The 23,885-nt window shown below is 38.7% G+C and overlaps 1 protein-coding gene across 1 annotated transcript in view; it reads right to left on the reverse strand.

The window, feature by feature from the left end:
* LOC126175167 (enolase-like) overlaps nt 1-23,885 on the reverse strand; it is a 121,301-nt gene that overhangs the window by 38,085 nt on the left and 59,331 nt on the right. Inside the window, exon 6 of the mRNA XM_049921756.1 lies at nt 11,067-11,487. Within this exon, the coding sequence (XP_049777713.1) occupies nt 11,067-11,487 (421 nt within the window). The remainder of the gene's footprint in view (nt 1-11,066; nt 11,488-23,885) is intronic.

Below are 23,885 nucleotides of genomic sequence, written 5' to 3' on the forward strand. Positions count from 1 at the left end.
TCATCTACATCCTCTTCCATTTCCATAATATTGTCCTCAAGTGTATCGCCCTTGTATAGACCCTCTATATACTCCTTCCACCTTTCTGCTTTCCTTTCTTTGCTTAGAACTGGGTTTCCGTCTGAGCTCTTGATGTTCATACAGGTGGTTCTCCTATCTCCAAAGGTCTCTTTAATTTTCCTGTAGGCAGTATCTATCTTACCCCTAGTGAGAGAAGCCTCTACATCCCTACATTTGTCCTCTAGCCATCCCTGCTTAGCCATTTTGCACTTCCTGTCGATCTCATTTTTGAGACGTTTGTATTCCTTTTTGCCTGCTTCATTTACTGCATTTTTATATTTTCTCCTTTCATCAATTAAATTCAATATTTCTTCTGTTACCCAAGGATTTCTACTAGCCCTCGTCTTTTTACCTACTTGATCCTCTGCTGCCTTCACTACTTCATCCCTCAAAGCTACCCAATCTTCTTCTACTGTATTTCTTTCCCCCATTCCTGTCAATTGTTCCCTTATGCTCTCCCTGAAACTCTGTACAACCTCTGGTTCTTTCAGTTTATCCAGGTCCCATCTCCTTAAATTCCCACCTTTTTGCAGTTTCTTCAGTTTTAATCTACAGGTCATAACCAATAGATTGTGGTCAGAGTCCACATCTGCCCCTGGAAATGTCTTACAATTTAAAACCTGGTTCCTAAATCTCTGTCTTATCATTATATAATCTATCTGATACCTTTTAGTATCTCCAGGGTTCTTCCATGTATACAACCTTCTATCATGATTCTTAAACCAAGTGTTAGCTATGATTAAGTTGTGCTCTGTGCAAAATTCTACCAGGTGGCTTCCTCTTTCATTTCTTAGCCCCAATCCATTTTCACCTACTACGTTTCCTTCTCTCCCTTTTCCTACACTCGAATTCCAGTCACCCATGACTATTAAATTTTCATCTCCCTTCACTATCTGAATAATTTCTTTTATTTCATCATACATTTCTTCAATTTCTTCGTCATCTGCAGAGCTAGTTGGCATATAAACTTGTACTACTGTAGTAGGCGTGGGCTTCGTATCTATCTTGGCCACAATAATGCGTTCTCTATGCTGTTTGTAGTAGCTTACCTGCATTCCTATTTTCCTATTCATTATTAAACCTACTCCTGCATTACCCCTATTTGACTTTGTGTTTATAACCCTGTAGTCACCTGACCAGAAGTCTTGTTCCTCCTGCCACCGAACTTCACTAATTCCCACTATATCTAACTTTAACCTATCCATTTCCCTTTTTAAATTTTCTAACCTACCTGCCCGATTAAGGGATCTGACATTCCACGCTCCGATCCGTAGAACGCCAGTTTTCTTTCTCCTGATAACGACATCCTCTTGAGTAGTCCCCGCCCGGAGATCCGAATGGGGGACTATTTTACCTCCGGAATATTTTACCCAAGAGGACGCCATCATCATTTAACCATACAGTAAAGCTGCATGCCCTCGGGAAAAATTACGGCCGTAGTTTCCCCTTGCTTTCAGCCGTTCGCAGTACCAGCACAGCAAGGCCGTTTTGGTTATTGTTACAAGGCCAGATCAGTCAATCATCCAGACTGTTGCCCTTGCAACTACTGAAAAGGCTGCTGCCCCTCTTCAGGAACCACACGTTTGTCTGGCCTCTCAACAGATACCCCTCCGTTGTGGTTGTACCTACGGTACGGCCATCTGTATCGCTGAGGCACACAAGCCTCCCCACCAACAGCAAGGTCCATGGTTCATGGGGGGGGGGGGGGGGGGGGGGGGGGGGGGGGGGGGGGGGGTCAGGATCATATCCTCTAGCAAAAGACTGGACCACTGTAAGCCTATTTTCACCAGGCTAGGCATAATGACTGTTTTTAGCCAGTGTGTGTTTTTCTGCCTCAATTATGTAAAAGATAATCAAAGGAATTTTAGCATAAGACAAGAAATATATAATCATGACACTCGCTGTAAGAGGAACATTGAAGAGGCAAGGTGTCACCTATCAAGTACACAAGACAGCTTTCCAACTGTCGCCCTAAAAATGTACAATCAACTGCCTCCAGGAGTGAAATCCCTGCCACCTGAATTATTTTGGAAAAAAATTGCTCAGGACCTGAAACAACATCCACTATATTCCTTGGAAGTGTTTTCCAACAGTGGTTCTAGTGAATGGACAAAATAAAAAATATTGTTATGTTTTATATAAGATTTTGCCTAAATTTAATCTTCTTTTTATGTTATCAGTTAACTGCACATTTAATTTTGTGTTTTACTTAAAGTACATATTTTGCCAAAACGAAAGTTTATGTGTGTGATCTATGTGGTTTTGTAAACATTTGCTTTATGGTATTTTCATTTGCTGCTATGAAGTTTTACTTTCCTATTTCATTATATTTCATTTTCTCTATGTTCTGTGTGTTTTTGTGCACTGCATAAATATTTTCTTTTATGTGTAATATAAATTTTGTATGTGGTGTTGTATAAATGTTAGTTGATAAACATTGTATTTGTGACGCAGTCTGTCCAGCCATGGCTGGTAAACAACGAAGATATAGTAATAAAGTAATAAAGTGCCTAATGGATTCCATACCTGGGAAAATTCTCATGTTTGCTGCAGAGAATTTGATAATTTGGTATCTCTTGGCAAGTGTCCAGTGAAAAAGAAGAGACTGGTAGAGAAAACATATGCGCAGAAAAGGTTTGAGCATGTGTCTGAGGTATTCCAAAGTAAATACATACCTAGTGTGGAAAAATGCAAATTATGAAACAAATGTTGAATCTGAAATGATAAAGCAATTGAAAGGGAAATTCAGTACCAGCACCACAAGCCATAAGAAGATCCAAATTTTGATACTTCTTCCAAAAAGTTTGAGCATTTGAAGGTTTGAAAATGAATTTGGAGCCTCTAACTATTTAGTGAGAAAAGCAAAACAATTAGTCAAAGAGTGTGGCATTTAGAATGTCCAAACCCAAGACATAAACCAGTCTTAAGTAAAATAATTGTGAACGGTCTCATAGAATTCTACAACAGAGGTGATAAAAGCTGCTGTTTGCATGGGAAGAAGGATTTTGTTTCTGTCAAGGACACTGGTTCCAGGATTCATAAACAAAAACAACTAATGTTCAGAAACCTGCATGAACTCTATCAGGAATTCAAAGATGAAGGCCCAGGACTGAAAACAGGATTACCAAAATTCTGCCAGTTGTGACCCAAGAACTATTTTTGACTGGTGCAACCCATACCTATAGTGTGTGTGTTTGCAGTGTTCACCAAAATGCGAAGCTTGTGTTGGAAGGTTCCAGATCAAAAGAATTGACACATGATGTAGAATGTCAACTTAGCACCTAGAAACACTGTCTTGCTCAGATAATTTGTAATCCTGTACAGCCAAGATGCTGTATGTCCACATTCAAAAACTGCCAAGGTACACATTTTATCACGACACACATGCAAGTGTTGTTTGCTGAAAATGAATGTTGTTTGCTGAAAATGGAATTACTGAAATAACATATTAACTATGGACATGCACAGATATAACTACTCTATAGACTTGTGTATCATCAGTGGAAGACTCCTTGGAAAACCTTGCAGGCAAATTAAAGAGGCTTCTGTTGCGTTCCTACATAGTCACCCAACAGTCTGAATTTCTCCAGCATCTGAAAGAGACACTTTGTGCCAAAGAATACATTTCAGTATGTGATTTTGCAGAAAATTATGCACTTGTCCTACAGGATGAGGCACATCTTCATTGGAACAACATCCAGAAAACTATACAATTGATCAAATTTCCTTTGTTATAATATCAGAATGCCTTCAACATGACACAGTGAGTGTTCATCTTTTACAGTGTCATTTGATTAGCTTCATGACATGCCATTTTCATAGAACACCCAAGTATGTATACTACTTCCCAGGTGGTGCTGCAGCCCAGTAGAAGAATCACAAGAATTGTACCTTCATAACTTTTCATCAGGCTGATTTCAGTTTCTATGAGAGTGGCACTTCTGTGCCACACCACATGGCAAAGAATCATGTGATGCAGTGCATCTGCTACTGTCAGATAATGACAGATAGACAGTTGCTAGAATGATGCTCCAAGAACATTGCACTTTCATTTTACAACTAACTGTGAGTATGATGAAGAAGAATCTCTCCTTCAAGAGTGATTTGCACAAATTCATGCAATTCTAGGTACCCACAATTTACATTGTGTTATTCATGCTGGCCATTACAATATCAAAACAGAAGTTTTCTCCAGTTTGCCAGACGTCAGGAATGAATCTCTTACTAGGACCCAGCAAGACTTGTACCTCAGTGATATCACAGCATTTGTTGCATGCATGTATGAAGGTTAGTGATGGCGTGGATGTGTTTAGAATGTTAATGAAGACACCAATGAGGTTTCAGTTAGCTTCCTCTATACTTATGGGCCTTCACCTTCATGTGTACATCCTGAGAAACCTGACAACTATGAACAAGAAGAACAAAGGTTGATGTGAGAACAGCAACAGGATGAACGTACTTCCTTTCACCAAAAGATGCACAGTGTTGTATGTTGCTTCCCAGTATTGAGGCAAAGTAAGTCTAGATGATACATTTGCCATATTTGTTTCTGTAAATCTGAATCTGTTTACCATGCCTTCCAAGCATGTGTTTGGCTGGCCTTCCAAGCGTGTGTTTGGCTGGGATGGCTATATCATGTTTTGCATCACTGAAGGTGACCTTGCATATTATAAATGCTTAACATGTAAAAAATGTGTACTAATGGTAACATCTATCTGGGAGACTAAGACTACCAAATTTTAATGAACATCAAAAATTAATAACAGTTTAAAAGTGTGATGAAATATTAATACTAACATTTTTATTGTGTTTAACTCATAATTTGCCTGACAGCATGAAAAATTACATATCCTTTGCTCATGAAAGTGTTTATAAACTTCATTATTCTTTTGCAAAATTCAAAAAATTACAAACTAACATTTCCAGTGAAATGGTTTGGAAAGTTGACATATTTTTTCAGATATATTGACAAATATTGAAGTAAAGAAAAAAATTACAAACTTACCTTATAGCGGAGATGCTGAGTCGCAGATAGGCACAACGAAAGGACTCTCACAATTAAAGCTTTTGGCCATTAAGGCCTTCGTCAACAAGACACACACACACACACACACACACACACACACACACACACACACATGACTGCAGTCTTAGGCAACTGAAACCACAGAGAGTGTGTGTGTGTGTGTGTGTGTGTGTGTGTGTGTGTGTGTGTATATATTGCTCATGCAGGCCTTAATGGCCAAAAGCTTTAATTGTGACAGTCTTTTTGTTGTGCCTATCTGCGACTCAGCATCTCCACTACATGGTGAGTAGCAACTTTCCTTCTCATAATATTGTTACATTCCATCCTGGATTTTGAAACATACTAACTTTCTGCACATATTTTACAAATTTTCATGGAGTACTGCAAGCAGTAGGGTTTATCACATTTCATGCACTCATGGAGGCAAAGAAAAAATTACAAACTCTCTGCACATATTTCACATATGCTCATGGAACACTGTAAAGAACTGGGTTCATCACATTTCACACACTTGTATTCCATTGTTCTGTTCAGTTTGTATGGATAGTAATGACAGTTTTTTCTCTGTCCTAACTTCTCACTTCTTTCTCTTTTTACTGAATCACCATCTCGCTGCTCTTCACTCAAAATATCTGAAATAGTTTTCCTAATTTCATCTGGTAACTTTGGAATCTGGAGCCTTCTTTGCACATGTCTTCTGATTAAATTTATTCCTATGCTCTTCATTAACTCAAATCTTCACATTGTACTCTTGTGTAAATACATAACATAGTCATTTTTGCACTTCAATGATATTAGAAAGTAAAATATTGCCATTGGTCACCTCCTCATTTGCCGATTAGCAGATTAGTAGCTGCACTTCATGTCCAGAACATCTAACCAGATTTTGTGGCATTATAGAAATTAATAATTTCTGGTTTGCTCACTTTTTTGATCTGCATATGCAGAGTGTTGCATTGAAGAAAGCATTATAACTGTCCTAGTTTTTTTTGGAAGAAAAGATAATAGTGTAAGATCCCTACTGAAACCATAAACACTGGAGCCCAGTTCTTTCTTTGGGATAGAAAGAAACTCTTCTGGGATTTCTCTTTTGTTGGATTTTCGAGTTCCAACATACATCAACACACAATTAAATGGAGGGAAACCAATTGTCTGCTGTCATATTCCTGTTCGTTCCATATATACGAGGCATGTTTTTTAAGTAAGGTCTGTTTTGTTGTAACACTAGTAGTTCATGTGCATATTGCAACGAGCACATGCGTCGTGTACTGGCATGCCTCGGTAACAACTGTGCTCAGTTTCAGCTCTGTAGCTAACCTGTACGGTTCTGTTCTGTGCTTTCAAAATGTTTAAGACTATCAACTCGCCCGCTGAATGTGAGGTTCGCTCAGTGATACAGTTTTTGTCAGTAAGGAACCTGTCTGCTGCAGAAATTCATCGACAGATTTGTAAAGTGTACAGTGATACTGTTATGAGTGAAATCAAAGTGTGTAAGTGGGTATGAGAATTCAAAGATGGCCGTGGCAACATCCAAGATGAGGATTGCTCTGGTCACCCTTGTTTGATTACAGATGATTTGGTGGCTTCAGTTGGAGCGAGGATTCGTGAGAACAGGTGCTTCACAATAACAGGTCTCTCAAATGAATTTCCTGACGTGTCGAGATCAGTGCCTTACAACATTGTTTCTGAACACCTAAGGTTTAGGAAACTGTGCTCCCGTTAGGTCCCGAAACTCCTAACAGAGGACCACAAAAACCAAAGATTTAAGTGTGCGATGAAGTTCTTGACTTGTTATCACAAAGAAGGTGACAGCTTCTTGAGTCAGATCATAACTGGAGACGAAACATAGGTTTTGCGTATCACACCTGAATCGAAGCAACAGGGCATGGAATGGAGACACACACACTCGCCTGCAAAGGTGAAAGCCAAACACTCTGTCCCAGTGCAAAATCATGATGTCGGTGTTTTGGGATAGGCATGGTGTTTTGTTGGTCAACTTATGTAACAATGAACCACTATGAGTGCAGAAGCATACTGCCAAACCCTGAGAAAACTATGCACAGCGATTCAAAACAAAAGACGCAGCATGCTGACAAAGGGAATTGTCCTTCTCCATGACAATGCAAGACCTCACACTGCAGGTCAGACCCGCGGTTTATGGGAAAGTTTTGGCTTGGAAGTTTCAGACCACCCACCCTACAGTCCTGATCTTGTGCTGAGCAATTACCATCTGTTCCTCCATGTCAAACACCACCTCAGTGGCAACCGTTACAATGATGATGACGATGTGAAAACGGCAGTGAACTCTTGGTTATCGGAGAAGGTGGCAAGTTTTTATGAGGAGGGTATTTTAAAATTGGTTGAGAGGTATGATACGTGTTTGAACAAACTTGGCAACTATGTCGAAAAATAGAGTGAAGTATGTACTTTCTGAAAATAAATTTACTTTTTTGAAATAACCTTTTGTTGTGTACTTATGTTCAAACAGACCTTACTTAAAAAACATGCCTCGTACATTTGGAAAGACAAATCATGGACTGAGTTGGCTTTTGGAACTTTTTCTCTTCTTCTGTTATTGTTGCTCCATCACTATCTTTCCCCACATAAATATAAGCATTGTATAAATATGATGAGTATGCATCTGGGAGACACAAGACCTTAATGCCATATTTAGCAGGTGTCTTGGGCATATATATTTTGAATTGGTATCTGACTCTAAATGGGTTTAGACTCTCATAAATACAATCATGAACTTCAATGAATTGTACCTTCTTACAGTTAGAAATAAAAGTGTTGAAAATGTTGGACATAGCTGCTGCAGGATCATCTATTTTCCTTTGTTCACGAGTAGACGCATCATCAAATCTGAGAGCCACCAGTAAAACTTCACATCATTCTAGAGACATGGTTGCATGAAAAATGGGACGTTCAGTACAATTATTTCCAAAAAGTGATGCCAATTTTTCATACTGAGACTTGAAAATGGAACATAGAACCATCAGACCAATCAATGCTTCAATTTGCCATGACAAGCTATGTCAGTTTTGGTGTCACCATTTCCCCTGTTCTGACAGAGTTAACACTGTCTTGTTCATTCTCAGATGAGTTGAGAACCCATTCACACCTGACCACCTGACTCAGAATCTGAATGATAATCTCATTGCTCTCCTTGAACTGCTCTAAAGCCACCAGCATCATTCTTTTGCTTCTTTTGTGACACATCAGGTATCCCTCCACTAGTAGCCACCTATAAAGAGATATTTGGAAAGTTTTTCACTTAAAGTAATATCTGTCAATCAGATGGAGGCGAACTATTCCCTTTACAGTAATATCTGCCCGTAGATGATATGTATGTGTGAGTAATAAAACAATAGAATTGTGGAAACGAAACAATTACGCCCACACAATAATAAGTTCAACTCATAACTGAAGCATAGTCAAAACATCAGATCAAATTAATAATGCGTGTGTGCCAACAATGCATTGAGAAATTTTATATCTGCTTATGAGATCACTGTTACCAAGTAAAGGATAATTTACTGTGCTATGTTATAACACCACTTTTTTAACAATGAACATGTTCTTCAGTGCTTCATGTCATACTGTTGGTGTCTGAATACAATTTATTTTGCATTAATGCAACACTTTGCTGAATTAATTAATTTATATCTCCTAATCCCATCATCATCCCAACTTGATATTTTGCTATGTTGTATAATGTAACATCAAGAAGCAAATATATTTTTACTGTCGGTTTCAAAGGTGACATGTTTTGATATATTCAAGGTCAAAGGACAAGGTCACTGACCTTAATTGTGTACAATCTGCGACTATGACAAAGTTTTATATCACTGAAAATCTTGTTTCAAGATCTTTCCACAATTACATGGCTCACTCTTCTATCCTTATTAGAATAGAAGTCACAGCCATTTTTGTCAGCAGTGTTTGTCAAATTTTCTGCACATTTTTTGAACTTTGAGTGGACATTACTCTTGTCTTACTTGCACTAAAAATCTGTAATCTGATAGTTTTCAGTCTCTTGTCACGTGCAATGAACACATGCATTTTATGAAAATCAAAGAGGGTCAGGTTGGCATCTACATTGATTTGACATGGAATAACTCATATACAAGATTATGACTTAAGATATAATATGCAAAACAACAGAATAATGTTGGAACTAATGTTCTTACATGACTTTCATAAGGGGTGGAAAAACAAAAAGGGAAGAAAATGGAGAACATTCATAAAATTGCATTTCTGAAAGCGGGTTGCTTCGAGTTTCCCTCAAGCATTAATTCTGTCATTTGAAATTAGAAGTTACTTTTCCTTCAAATGAGTCCACAGTAGTCCTCACTAATCCGAATGGAGCCCATAGCAGTCCCAGTACCAAAGTAAAATTACTTAACAGTGCAAGAAATTGAACCTAGTTGTTTATGTGGCAGTTAATCACTATAACTGCCAACTGACAGAGCTAAGCATTTTACAAATAAGCTGCACAACAAAATTAAAGGGTCACTTTTTTAAAACCCTATCATTTTCTCTCATTGCACCTAAAAGCCTGAAATTTTGCTTGAAGGTGCCTACAACTTTCCTCTGTAATATGCAAAAGTGAGGTGTCTTCCAATGTCACCTCAGACTCAGCGATGCTTCAAACAGCAAGTTGTTAGAGCTGAGAAGCCCATTTGAATTTTAAGGTGGGTTATGATGTTGCATTGGCATCACATTTTACCACAATTCTGCCCAACACCACTGTGAATGTTTCCACCATTGGAAGGTCATCATATCTCCTCTTGTCCACTTTTCACCCCTTTTCGTGATACCTCTGAGATGGTCAGAACCGCAACGTCCAGCATGTATTGAAATCACATTGTTTTCTTATGTCTTGCTGAGGAATCATACACATTGCTACATAAAATTAACACCAAAAGGCCTCAGGAGTTGTCATAAAGGGCAGGAGTGACACCATCTCCTCTGGGATGTTCATTTTCAAACATATCACTGTCAAATATGACAGGCTGGAGCATTAAGTGCAACAGAACAGTGTTCTTGAGAACCTTTGATACTGCTGACATGTCGGATATTCAATCCTCCTCTAATGATACCATGGGGCTGTAACCCCCTGAACATGATCTTACACCTTTGGGGTATAGAATGACTGGAATTTTAGCTCTGATATACAGGATGGACCCACTCTGGACCATTCAAAACCACTCAAACAAATCTGAATGTGATACAGTTCAGAAAATGGTGCTCATGTTTTTTCCTCCCTCCTTTTTCACATTCACCTATAATGTGTGCATGGCAGTATGGGGGGCTGCCACACTTACACATCCATGAATGAAACAGCAAACAGTCCCTCTAAGACCCCACATTTTAGTGACACCCTCAGATGTCCACCTTGAAATGTGCATGAACAAGGACTCTCATTCACCAATTCCTAGGCACCAGCAGGATAGGCAATTTTTTTGGCACCCCTCACACTTTGAATGCAACCAGCAGGCGATAGTGCAGTGGCATAGTGCCACTTAGCTGAGGAGTGTCATGTGGTGCCACACTTTCGTATCACTGCAGAGGAAGGTTGTAGGCACCTTCAAGCCATATTTTAAACCTCCATATCACAATGGGACAGTTTTTAACAGCACAGAATTCATCACAGTCAGATTGTTAAATTCTGAACTCTGTATAAATAGCCTAGTGTGTCTGTGTGTAACTCTCAATGATAGAAGATTCATCTTTTCAGTCTTGAAATATCAATTACATGACTAAGATGTGAGTTTGTAGTTACGCAGGCTGATATGTCAACAACTATTGTAAAATTTCGCAGAGCATAACAATATTCTCAGCATTCAACAGCTGTGAATTTCAATCTGGGTCACAGTGTTGCTTGTGATTCATACTTCATATCTCGAATACTGTGTTTATTTACCTCCTCTATTTAACTGATTTAAAAAATAGAAATTGTGAGAGTTTATCATACCTGTCCAGTTCCAAGTCCTACAACAAGATCAGCTATGAAAAAGTCTTCTGTTTCTCCAGATCGATGAGACACCATTGTACCCCAGCCATTCGATTTTGCCAAGAGATGGGCTCGGATGCTCTCTGTCACAGTACCAATCTGATTCACTTTTAACAACAAACAGTTGCAGGCTTTCTTCTCTGCTGCTAGTGCAATACGTTTTGGATTGGTAACAGTGAGATCATCTCCAACAATCTGAATATTTACTTGTGATGTAAAGGTGGTCCAAGCATCAAAGTGATCTTGATCAAAAGGATCTTCAATAGACACTAATGGGTACTCTCTAATGAAATCAGAATATATATCTGCTAGTTTATCCATGCTGGCCCACTGGCCCCTGTCTGAGTTTGGATTTTTAAAATCAAGATCATACATGCCCTCCCTAGAAGATTAAAAAAATATACATCAGAATGTTATTACGAGGAGTCTATACGAATACACACATCAGTAATCCATCAACAGCAAACAGCTTAGACAGTAATGTACAAATACATAAGAATATGACACTTCGTAATGATGTGGAACGTGTCAGGTTAATAAAAGGTGTCTATACAAGATATTACATTACATAAAATATTACATGACACTTAATATTTTTAATTTTTTATTTTATTTATTTATTTATTTATTTATTTTTTGGGGGGGGGGGGGGTTGAGGAAATTACCCACTTAATATATCCAAAAATTCATCTAATAAGTAGAAGGAGTTGCCATTAAGAAATTCTTTTAAATGTTATATGGCTATATGTCAGACTTTTGAGGCAATTAGGTAAGTGACCAAAGGATTTTGTGGCAGCATAATTTAACCCCTTCTGAGCCAAAGTTATATTTAACCTTGAGTAGTGAAGATCATCCTTTCTCCTAGTGTTGTAGCCATGTACACTGCTATTACTTTTGAATTCGCTCAGATTGTTAATAACAAATTTCATAAGGGAAAATATATATATATATATATATATCTAAAAAGAAAGATGATGAGACTTACCAAACAAAAGTGCTGGCAGGTCGATAGACACACAAACAAACACAAACATACACACAAAATTCTAGCTTTCGCAACCAACGGTTGCCTCGTCAGGAAAGAGGGAAGGAGAGGGGAAGACAAAAGGATTTGGGTTTTAAGGGAGAGGGTAAGGAGTCATTCCAATCCCGGGAGTGGAAAGACTTACCTTAGGGGGAAAAAAGGACAGGTATACACTCGCACACACACACATATCCATCCGCATATACACAGACACAAGCAGACATTTGTAAAGGCAAAGAGTTTGGGCAGAGATGTCAGTCGATGCCACTTCCTTATACACAAATATTCCGCATGTCCAGGGCCTCGCTGCGATGGAGCACTTCCTTTCACACCGATCACCTGCCGCCCTACCTAAAACCTCTTTCCTCATTACCTTAGCCAGCTTCATCCTGACCCACAACTTCTTCACTTTTGAAGGCCAGACATACCAACAATTAAAGGGAACAGCCATGGGTACCAGGATGGCCCCCTCGTACGCCAACCTATTCATGGGTCGCTTAGAGGAAGCCTTCTTGGTTACCCAGGCCTGCCAACCCAAAGTTTGGTACAGATTTATTGATGACATCTTCATGATCTGGACTCACAGTGAAGAAGAACTCCAGAATTTCCTCTCCAACCTCAACTCCTTTGGTTCCATCAGATTCACCTGGTCCTACTCTAAATCCCATGCCACTTTCCTTGACGTTGACCTCCACCTGTCCAATGGCCAGCTTCACACGTCCGTCCACATCAAACCCACCAACAAGCAACAGTACCTCCATTATGACAGCTGCCACCCATTCCACATCAAATGGTCCCTTCCCTACAGCCTAGGTCTTCGTGGCAAACGAATCTGCTCCAGTCCGGAATCCCTGAACCATTACACCAACAACCGGACAACAGCTTTCGCATCCCGCAACTACCCTCCCGACCTGGTACAAAAGCAAATAACCAGAGCCACTTCCTCATCCTCCCAAACCCAGAACCTCCCATAGAAGAACCACAAAAGTGCCCCACTTGTGACAGGATACTTTCCGGGACTGGATCAGATTCTGAATGTGGCTCTCCAGCAGGGATAAGACTTCCTCAAATCCTGCCGTGAAATGAGATCCATCCTTCATGAAATCCTCCCCACTCCACCAAGAGTGTCTTTCCGCCGTCCACCTAACGTTCGTAACCTCTTAGTTCATCCCTATGAAATCCCCAAACCACCTTCCCTACCCTCTGGCTCCTACCCCTGTAACCGCCCCTGGTGTAAAACCTGTCCCATGCACCCTCCCACCACCACCTATTCCAGTCCTGTAACCCGGAAGGTGTACACGATCAAAGGCAGAGCCACGTGTGAAAGCACCCACGTGATTTACCAACTGACCTGCCTACACTGTGAAGCGTTCTATGTGGGAATGACCGGCAACAAACTGTCCATTCGCATGAATGGACACAGGCAGACAGTGTTTGTTGGTAATGAGGATCACCCTGTGGCTAAACATGCCTTGGTGCATGGCCAGCACATCTTGGCACAGTGTTACACCGTCCGGGTTATCTGGATACTTCCCACTAACACCAACCTGTCAGAACTCCGGAGATGGGAACTTGCCCTTCAGCATATCCTCTCTTCTCGCTACCCGCCAGGCCTCAATCTCCGCTAATTTCTAATTTCAATTTGCCGCCGCTCATACCTCACCTGTCTTTCAACATCATCTTTGCCTCTATACTTCCGCCTAGACTGACATCTCTGCCCAAACTCTTTGCCTTTACAAATGTCTGCTTGTGTCTGTGTATATGCGGATGGATATGTGTGTGTGTGCGAGTGTATACCTGTCCTTTTTTCCCCCTAAGGTAAGTCTTTCCACTCCCGGGATTGGAATGACTCCTTACCCTCTCCCTTAAAACCCAAATCCTTTTGTCTTTCCCTCTCCTTCCCTCTTTCCTGATGAGGCAACCGTTGGTTGCGAAAGCTAGAATTTTGTGTGTATGTTTGTGTTTGTTTGTGTGTCTATCGACCTGCCAGCACTTTTGTTTGGTAAGTCTCATCATCTTTCTTTTTAGATATATTTTTCCCACGTGGAATGTTTCCCTCTATTATATATATATATATATATATATATATATATATATATATATATATATATATATATATATATATATATATATATATATATATATAAAAAGAAAGATGATGAGACTTACCAAACAAAAGCACTGGCAGGTCGATAGACACACAAACAAACACAAACATACACACAAAATTCTAGCTTTCGCAACCAACGGTTGCCTCGTCAGGAAAGAGGGAAGGAGAAGGAAAGACAAAAGGATATGGGTTTTAAGGGAGAGGGTAAGGAGTCATTCCAATCCCGGGAGCGGAAAGACTTACCTTAGGGGGGAAAAAAGGACAGGTATACACTCGCACACACACACATATCCATCCACACATACACAGACACAAGCAGAGATATATATATATATATATATATATATATATATATATATATATATATATATATATATATATTTTGCGAGGCTACAGTGAAGATCTCTAGCTCTTTAAATAAGTGTCTGCAGGATGATCATGGATGAGCTCCAGCAATTATTCTGATTACACGCTTTTGTGCAATGAACACTCTTTTACTCAGTGATGAGTTACCCCAGAATATGATGCCATACGAAAGCAGAGAATGAAAATAGGCATGGTAAGCTAATTTACTGAGATGTATATCACCAAAATTTGCAATGACCCTAATAGCATAAGTAGCTGAACTCAAACGTTTCAGCACATCCTCAGTGTGTTTTTTCCAGTTCAACCCCTCATCAATGCATACACCTAGAAATTTTGAATATTCTAGCTTAGCTACCGATTTCTGATCGAAGTCTATATTTATTAATGGTATCATTCCATTTACTGTGTGGAACAGTATATACTGTGTTTTGTCAAAGTTTAGTGAGAGCCCATTTGCAGAGAGCCACTTAATGATTTTCTGAAAAACATCGTTTACAATTTCACCAGTTAATTCTTGTCTGTTGGGTGTGATAGCTATACTTGTATCATTGGCAAAAAGTACCAGCTTTGCATTTTCATGAATATAGAATGGCAAGTCATTAACATATATTAAGAACAGCAGAGGACCCAAGACCGAACCTTGCGGCACCCCATTCTTGATTATTTCCCAGTTTGAGAAGTCACCAGTTTTTTGCATATTATGTGAACTGCTTATTTCAAGTTTCTGCACTCTTCCAGTTCGGTATGATTTAAACCATTTGAGCACTGTCCCATTCATACCACAGTACTTGAGCTTATCAAGAAGTATTCCACGATTTACACATCAAAAGCCTTTGATAGATCACAAAAAATCCCAATGGGTGACTTCCGGTTACTCAGAGCATTTAATATTTCATTAGTGAAAGTATATATAGCATTTTCCATTGAAAAACCCTTCTGGAAACCAAACTGACATTTTGTTAAAACTTTCATTTTTACAAAGGTGTGAAGCTACTCTGCAATACATTACTTTTTCAAGAATTTTGGATAAGGCAGTCAGAAAAGAGATTTGGTGGTAGTTGTTGACAACAGACGTATCCCCCTTTTTATACAATGGTTCTTCTTAGCTGCTAGCTACTAACTACTACATGGTTCACAGTACTGATCTTATGCAGTTATACTGGTCATGCTATTAGTGGTGCCTATTAAATTTTCATACAAGGCAATGTATTCACTATATAATTGTTCTGCCCTTTTTGACTTCACAGTTGCTAGTCATACACAATACTCAACTGCAGCCCATCCTATTTAATGAAGATAATAGATGTAATTTTGATTTATATTACTTAAACAGCATACATTTCATGCGCTGTCATTTCATTTAAGTGTTCTATGATGGTTTTGTAATAGGAAGACCATTAGTTCCATCTTTGTTAATTTACATTTCCCATACTATCTAAGAAAGGATATACAAGCTAAAAATATCACCGAGAAGCACATCCCTACTCTTCAGTGCTTAAGTGATGGTAAAGATAAACCATCAAAGTCAAAGCAATAAAGATCACCTCCAAATCTTTATCAAAAATTTGACATATTCTAAGTCCTATGAAGGATGACATCAACCCACAAACTCAGCCCTTATAAAATACTTTGTGACAGTGGGTATTCTTACAGCAGGTAGACAATGCACACTGTTTTAATATACGTGAATACCAGAAAGAATATGGGGGGGGGTCGTGCTTAAGTTACCCACAAGTGAATTCATTAATAATAATAAAAATGACAATACAAAAACAGAAAAAAGGGAACCACACAATCAGGCCATGAAGCCCATGTGATAGTCAACTAACTGTCATGTCATCCTCAGTCATTCATCATGAAGGGGTATGGGGTCAGATTCAGTCATTATTTGTGCATTGTTTGCTAGTTAAAAACTAGCTCTTCTCAACATATGTTTTATAGTTCCTCCCAAACCACCACACACAGATTTACCGTAGCTAGTAGCAAAAAAGGAATGCTCAGCATCAATAAAATAATCATATTTGTGCCGACACATGTTTTTCAAGCTTTTTCTATTCTTATATTGAGCAGCACATCCATCAGACAAATATTGCACTTTCTTCATTCGTGTGTAATGCGCTGCCAGCCACTTAACCATTTCTTTCTGCACAGCATTTACAAATCATGTTGCATATCAGCACTTATAAAGCAATGGTTCACTATTAATGAGTTACTTTCTTCATTTACCACATAAGCACACACAGGATGGATTGTACAGCTGCTTTTTGTCCAGTGGTAAATCTGAATTTCATTCTGAATTATAAAACTGTAGTTTTCAGCAAAGTCCATTAACAGAATTGCTTTTTCCAGGGTTGGATTTTCTTTCAATTTTTTCAGTGATTTTGATTCACAATTGGATATAAATGAGTGTGCTCTAAGTACCTGTAATTTTGTTACCAACAAGTCTATGTACTCACCAACAATTGCAGACTGCTTTATCAGTTCACTGGTTTGTCATTCAAGTATGGTGATGATATCCTTAGCATTCCATTGACCGGTACCTCTCAGGCTTATCTGCTGAAATTCTTCTCTGGTAGGTCTTGAATTTCAATTCCTTCAACTATTTTTAGCAACTGTTCATTAACTTTCAACTTCACTGTAAACACTCACTTTGCATAATGTCTGCTACTTGAATAATCTTCTGGTCATTTGTCTGTTTTACTGAGATTATGGAGTGCACATAAATAACAGTTCTTCAGACATTGGCCACCACATGTAAGCTTGCATACCTATAACCCTGTCTTCGATGGTTCCATAACATTCAATAAGATCTTCCCAGTTTGTTAGCTTCAGATTCGGCAAGGAAAAACTGCAAAAGCTTCAAGTGCGACCGATGAAAGACACCTTGTGAATCAGTGAAGGATGCTAAGCTGTTGCATTCCTTCCATGCTGTGGAGCAGTGATTAGCAAAATAGGATGCATGCAGAAATGATGTGGACTGGGACCAGTGTACCAGTCTGCCTCCAAGCCCATGAGATATGTTCTGCCCTGTTAAAGACAACATAAGTCTTTGGGTTCCTGGCATGTATAGTGTCTGGTGCCCTCTGCAAATGTGGTAGCATTTAGCACAAACTCTTCCACCTGCTGATTTCTGTGCAGAGCACCCATGACATATTAGGCAAAGGGAACTTGAGAATTCAGCTGTGGCTCAACAAATGCCTACAAAACGAACATAAAAAACAATTTGAAAAGATGACAGTTTTGTCTCTAACATCATCAAATTGGGATTCTGATATAAAAGGAAGGTCTGAAATTAGAGTAAAGAGCAATAATTTTAACAGAGATCAGTAGTACACGCTTAGTAAGGCATTTGTCAGGCTTTGGACATCAATCAAAGCACAGATGGTGGCCTGGTACTTGTAGGGAATGGGAGCAGCAGTTTCAAAAGTGTCACCAGCCCCTCACACCACATGACATCACTTGGTTCCGTGGCAGGATGCAGCTGCTATGAGCTGCCCTACTTGCCGTCTGCGCATATGTAACTCTAGTCCTCTCTGGAAGGTTCTAAACACTGCTATTGCATCTATGTAAGCATAACACTGACCCAGCACCAACAGTCAGTGATTTTGACTCCTGATGATGGTGGCGGAGTCAGCTCAAGTATTTTTCTCAAAGTGAAGAGGGCTTGTAAACCAAAATGATTTTCTTGAAGCATGCCATCACAAAAGACTCCAAGGGCAACACAAGCCACAAACTGTTATGTTGAGCCATTCTCCTGCTATATAGGATTGACGGATGTTTGTAAAAGAAAATATGCAACACTACAGCAACTGATTTTCAATCTCTTAATATTTATTGCCACCAAATGTTCCCTTGTTGGTGAACAGCTTTGAAACTTTCAGGAGTCTCAATATTTGACATAATCAGTCACTTACACTGATTAACAAAAATCTACAAACTTCACAGGTGGCAGACTAATATATTCCTTTACACAATGTTGACGGACATAATGCTTTCACATTTTAACAGTTTGGCACTAGCTAAATGAAAACTACATGATACTTATCAATGTCATCCTTCATATTGTCCCATAGATGGTTACATCTTGGTCACAAAACACAGACCACTTACATGATATTTACGAATGTTGGAACTTTAATAGTGGCAAATATTTTTAACAACTTATACAAAATAGATAAATGTTTCAAAGTTTTACTGTCCTTCAGAGTATTCACCAGAATTGTGTATAACCAGTTGTCAGTGATGTGGAACTCATATGATAGCTTTAGCAGTGCCAGTTGTGTTGATAGTTCGAGAGGAGAGGTTTACTTCCCGAATCTCTGTGACAGTTCTGAAACGAATGCAAAGAAGTGCTTCCTTCACCTTAGGAATCAAGTTGTAAGCACAAGGGCTTAAGTCCTGAGACTGTGGTGTATTGCATGCTGTGTTCCAAAAATGAACAGCTTAGAGAAAGAAGCAGTGACACTTTCTGCAGGATCCGCCCATCATTTTGTAGGACAATGCCAGGTCTCGTGTGGTACTAACTTGCAACTGATTTGGTCGATCGATGGGGCTTGATTCCTGAAATGAAGGAACCACTTTATGGAATTCATTTCAGAACTGTTACAGAGATTCGTCAGGAAGTAGACCGCTCCACTCGATGTATCAACACATCTGGCACTGCTAAATGTGTCCTACGACTTCCACATTGCTGGTAAGGGGTTATACACAATGCTGTGAAACTTTGAAACATGTGTCTTCTTTGTGCAAGTTGTAAATAAATATTCGCCACTACTATTAAAGTTCCAACCCTCATACACAGTGACAGCTAACATGAACTGAAAATTACATTTTCTCCCTTGAGCATAGACTATCTGAGACTTTGCACGCTATACTTTCTTTTAGATGAGCATAATTTGGAAAATTACAATTTATGAAAATTACAATTTACTGTAATACAAGATTGTTACAGTGAGACAACTATTTTATGTTTTTGTGTGATCCAGACTTAAAAAATGCAAAAACATGGAAAATTCAGAATCAAGGAAAATGTTATAACCCCAAAAATACGAGCAAAAGCATATGTAATTGACACATATGATTGAAAACTGTAATCCTCACCATTACATTGTACAAAATCTGTAAAAGTGAAGGAAATTAAATGTATAACACAATGTTTAAACAACAATTTGAGGTAATGAATTTCATGAGTTCTTAAAAAATCACAAATGTTTAACAGCAAGTAAAACTTGGCACAAAACTGTAGTTGGCATCTGGGTACAAGATAATTGAGCTATTTTCTGACATGCTACAACTACAAATTATATGTCAAAACACACACTTTTGAGAGCTCTTTCCTTTGTGATCATCCAGAAAAAAGCAAAAAATGATGAACATGGTGAATTAAACTGAAAGCTGTAAAGTATGGTGAAAACTGTTGGAATCTAACACGGGGGTGTGTATGTTCCTTCTGTAGCCAATGGCAGTGCAGTATACTCTGGCGATGTGAGTGTAGTTACCTCTAGTGTATTGCGTGTACACTTTCCTTGTTCACTGTGCTGAGTAGTCGAAGTGGAGCAATTTGCAGTGTTGTCAATGTGTGCCATTTGCACATATGGTACTTTTTTATATCAATGAATATGAAACAATATAACAAAAAGGACAGATGCTACTCACCATGTAGCAGAGATGCTGAGTCACAGAAAGGCACAACAAAAAGACTATTGGAAAGTTAGCTTTCAGCCAACAAGGCTTTTATCAAAAATAGACAGCATACACACCTATATACAAACAAACATAACTTACACACACATGAGAGGCTGGCAGCTGGAGCCAGTCTAGCTGCCAAAGACTGTGATCATGTGTGTGTGAGTTGCGTTTGCATGAGTGTGTGTCTGGGTGTTATGCTGTCTATCTTTGACAAAGGCTTTGTTGGCCAAAAGTTAACTTTCCAACTGTCTTTTTGTTACATCTTTCTGCGGCTCAGCATCTCCGCTATATGGTGAGTAACAACTGTCCTGTTCATTATATTGTTTCATTCCACCCTGGATTTTCCAATGAATATGAAATAAAGTTACGCCTGCTATGATTTCACTGTTTCTCTGTCACAGCAACCTGTTACTTTGTAACATTCTTTCTGCCATCACAATGCATTAAACACCACTGAAGACTGCAATAAAGACACACAAGCCATCGCACAATTGTTCACTGAACATGTTCTGTTAACTGAGCTGCTGAATGTAGCATATGGAGTAGCCTACGATGGCTGCCATTGGTAGAGGCATGATACATTCCAGATTCTGTTACAGGCTCTGACCAGAAAGACTGAAAGTAAAATTAGTTACGATAGTGAAGTGTATATGAGGTATAACTACTGAATTGAACCTAAGTAGAACTCGTGGACACTTCATTTGCTATACACTGATCACATCAGCTGTACTTTGCAACAAGCTGCCAAGTAAGCTTGCTGTTTTTCACCTTATATGCTAAAAGCCACTGCACTAGAGTGATGTCACTGTGCCTTACTGGTTGCTAAACATCCAGGATGTTGTAATCTGGCAGTTTTCACTGTATTTCACAGTTTTCAGTTTGTTTCACCATGCAGCCTATAAATTTTTGCTGTTTCTGAGGGGAATATAAAATGAAAGAACCCTCAAAACTGCATGTTGTAAGGTATAATTTGTGGCAGTAGTGTGTTGGTAAATGGCTCAATTACCTCATACATCATAAACAAAAGTGTTAGTCTTTCCAGTTTCATATTCTACAGTATCACTAGTGTCAAAACCAGCTTTTTCCCTAGTGGGTCTATTACATGATGTAAAATTTTGAAATTTCTTTCTTGTTTGGTTATGGATTTGTGATTTGGTTCTGTCAGCTGACATTACGAGTTTTGGTAAAATTGCTACCTAGGAGAAGAATGAAATTCTCACAGCGACTTTGATTTATAGCATCTGTGCTTGTTTACACTTTATAATCCAGTACTTTAGGAATTTTGAATGTTTCATAGGGTATGTAAACTTATTATGTGTGTTAGTGTGGTGTGGTGGCTGTACTGGCTGTTGGGTGACGTAACAAGTCCCCAGCCAATAAGAGCTCACTAGCTGTAAATGACTGTTCCTTGAGTCTGACCGAGCATATTCTACGAGCCTTAGTGTTTGAATTTAAAAGGTTGATGATCAGTCTTGTTGCTGAATACAGTACATTGAAAATACATGCAAAAAAATGGATTGAGTTATATGTGGCACAAGAATAGGTGGCAGCTAGGCCCCTTCATCACGTATTGGATCTGTCCAGAACATTTTGAACACTTGCTGTTTGCATGTCCTATTTTCCTATAGTTGCCGCAACCTAGCAGTAGTATCAATACTGCCAAGTTAAGTGAATTGTTGCAAATTGTGTTGGCAACACTGAATGTGGATTTTGTCAGCATTTCCTCTCTCATGTCTCTCCTCTCCAAAACAGCCTACAATATTCCCTTAACTCTGCCACCACTCACAGTGTGAACCATCTGTCTTTCGTGCCACTTATGACTTGTTCAGTCTCAACGCATATTAATAGGAAGAAAACAGGATGAAGTCAAGCAAGATGTTGAGTAAGAATGTAAAATCGAGGCAATCCTTACTAGGAAGAAAAATAAAATTGAGGAATTTTAAGCAATTATCTCATGGGTTTTTCATGGTGGTTATAAATTTATGGTGTACAATCATGAAAAACGTAAAATCGAAATCCCACTGCAGGTATGAATATAAAAATCAGGAAAATTAAACGGAACAAAGGCACAATATGCAGCTAAAAACAGAATAATTAGACAATGGCAAAATTATTGCTAAGGTACTATGTTATAGGAGAGCAGTTAACTGTAAAAGGGGATTCCCAAATTTTACATGAAATTCTCAAAGCTAACATGTCATTTTTGAGAAAAAATTACAGTTTTGGAAACTGAAAAATCGGAGCTGTCAAACTGTGGTAATACATTTTGGATAGAAGTACATTTTAACATTCAAACATTCTAGAAAACAAAATTTCTGAATACAAATAACCTTTTAAATACAACGTTTTTGGAAAAAGTAAAATGCTTGTTAAAAGAGGGGAATGAGGGCTTTCAAATGAGCTATACCAATTAAGAACCAAACGCCTGCTTGCTCGTTGAAAATTTCTCCTTCATGTGGTTTTCTCAATAGTAAATCAATAATATTTCATTAAATCAAATATTTTTAGATAAACTAACTATAAGATTGTTGTTGTTGTTGTTGTTGTTGTTGTTGTTGTTGTGGTCTTCAGTCCAGAGACTGGTTTAATGCAGCTCTCCATGCTACTCTATCCTGTGCAAGCTTCATCAACTCCCAGTACCTACTGAAACCTACATCCTTCTGAATCTCTTTAGTGTATTCATCTCTTGGTCTCCCGCTATGATTTTTACCCTCCATGCTGCCCTCCAATACTAAATTGGTGATCCCTCAATGCCTCAGAACTTGTCCTACCAACCGATCCCTTCTTCTAGTCAAGTTGTGCTATAAATTTCTTTTATCCCTAATTCTATTCAGTACCTCCTCTTTAGTTATGTGATCTACCCAACTAATCTTCAGCATTCTTCTGTAGCACCACATTTCGAAAGATTCTATTCTCTTCTTGTGTAAACTATGTATCGTCCACGTTTCACTTCCACACACCACCACATTCCATACAAATACTTTCAGAAACGACTCGATGTTAACAAATTTATCTTCTTCAGAAACGCTTTCCTTGTCACTGCCAGTCTACATTTTATATCCTCTCTACTTCAATCATCATCAGTTTTTTGCTCCACAAATAGCAAAACTCATCTACTACTTTAAGTGTCTCATTTCCTAATCTAATTCCCTCAGCATCACCCAATTTAATTCGACTACATTCCATTTTCCTCATTTTGCTTTTGTTGGTGTTCATCTTATATCTTCCTTTCAAGACACTGTCCATTCCATTCAACTGCTCTTCCAGGTCCTTTGCTGTCTCTGACAGAATTACAATGTCATCAGCAAACTTTAAAGTTTTTATTTCTTTTCCATGGATTTTAATTCCTACTTTGAATTTTCTTTTTGTTTCCTTTATTCCTTGTTCAATATACTGATTGAATAACAATATGGCTAGGCTACAACCCTGTCTCATTCCCTTCCCAACCATTGTTTCCCATACATGCCCCTCGACTCTTATAACTGCCATCTGGTTTCTGTACAAATTGTATATAGCCTTATGCTCCCTGTATTTTACCCCTATCACCTTCAGAATTTGAAAGAGAGTATTCCGGTCAACATTGTCAAAAGCT

Source organism: Schistocerca cancellata, chromosome 3, assembly GCF_023864275.1.
Source record: "Schistocerca cancellata isolate TAMUIC-IGC-003103 chromosome 3, iqSchCanc2.1, whole genome shotgun sequence".
Taxonomy (NCBI): Eukaryota; Metazoa; Arthropoda; class Insecta; order Orthoptera; family Acrididae; genus Schistocerca; species Schistocerca cancellata.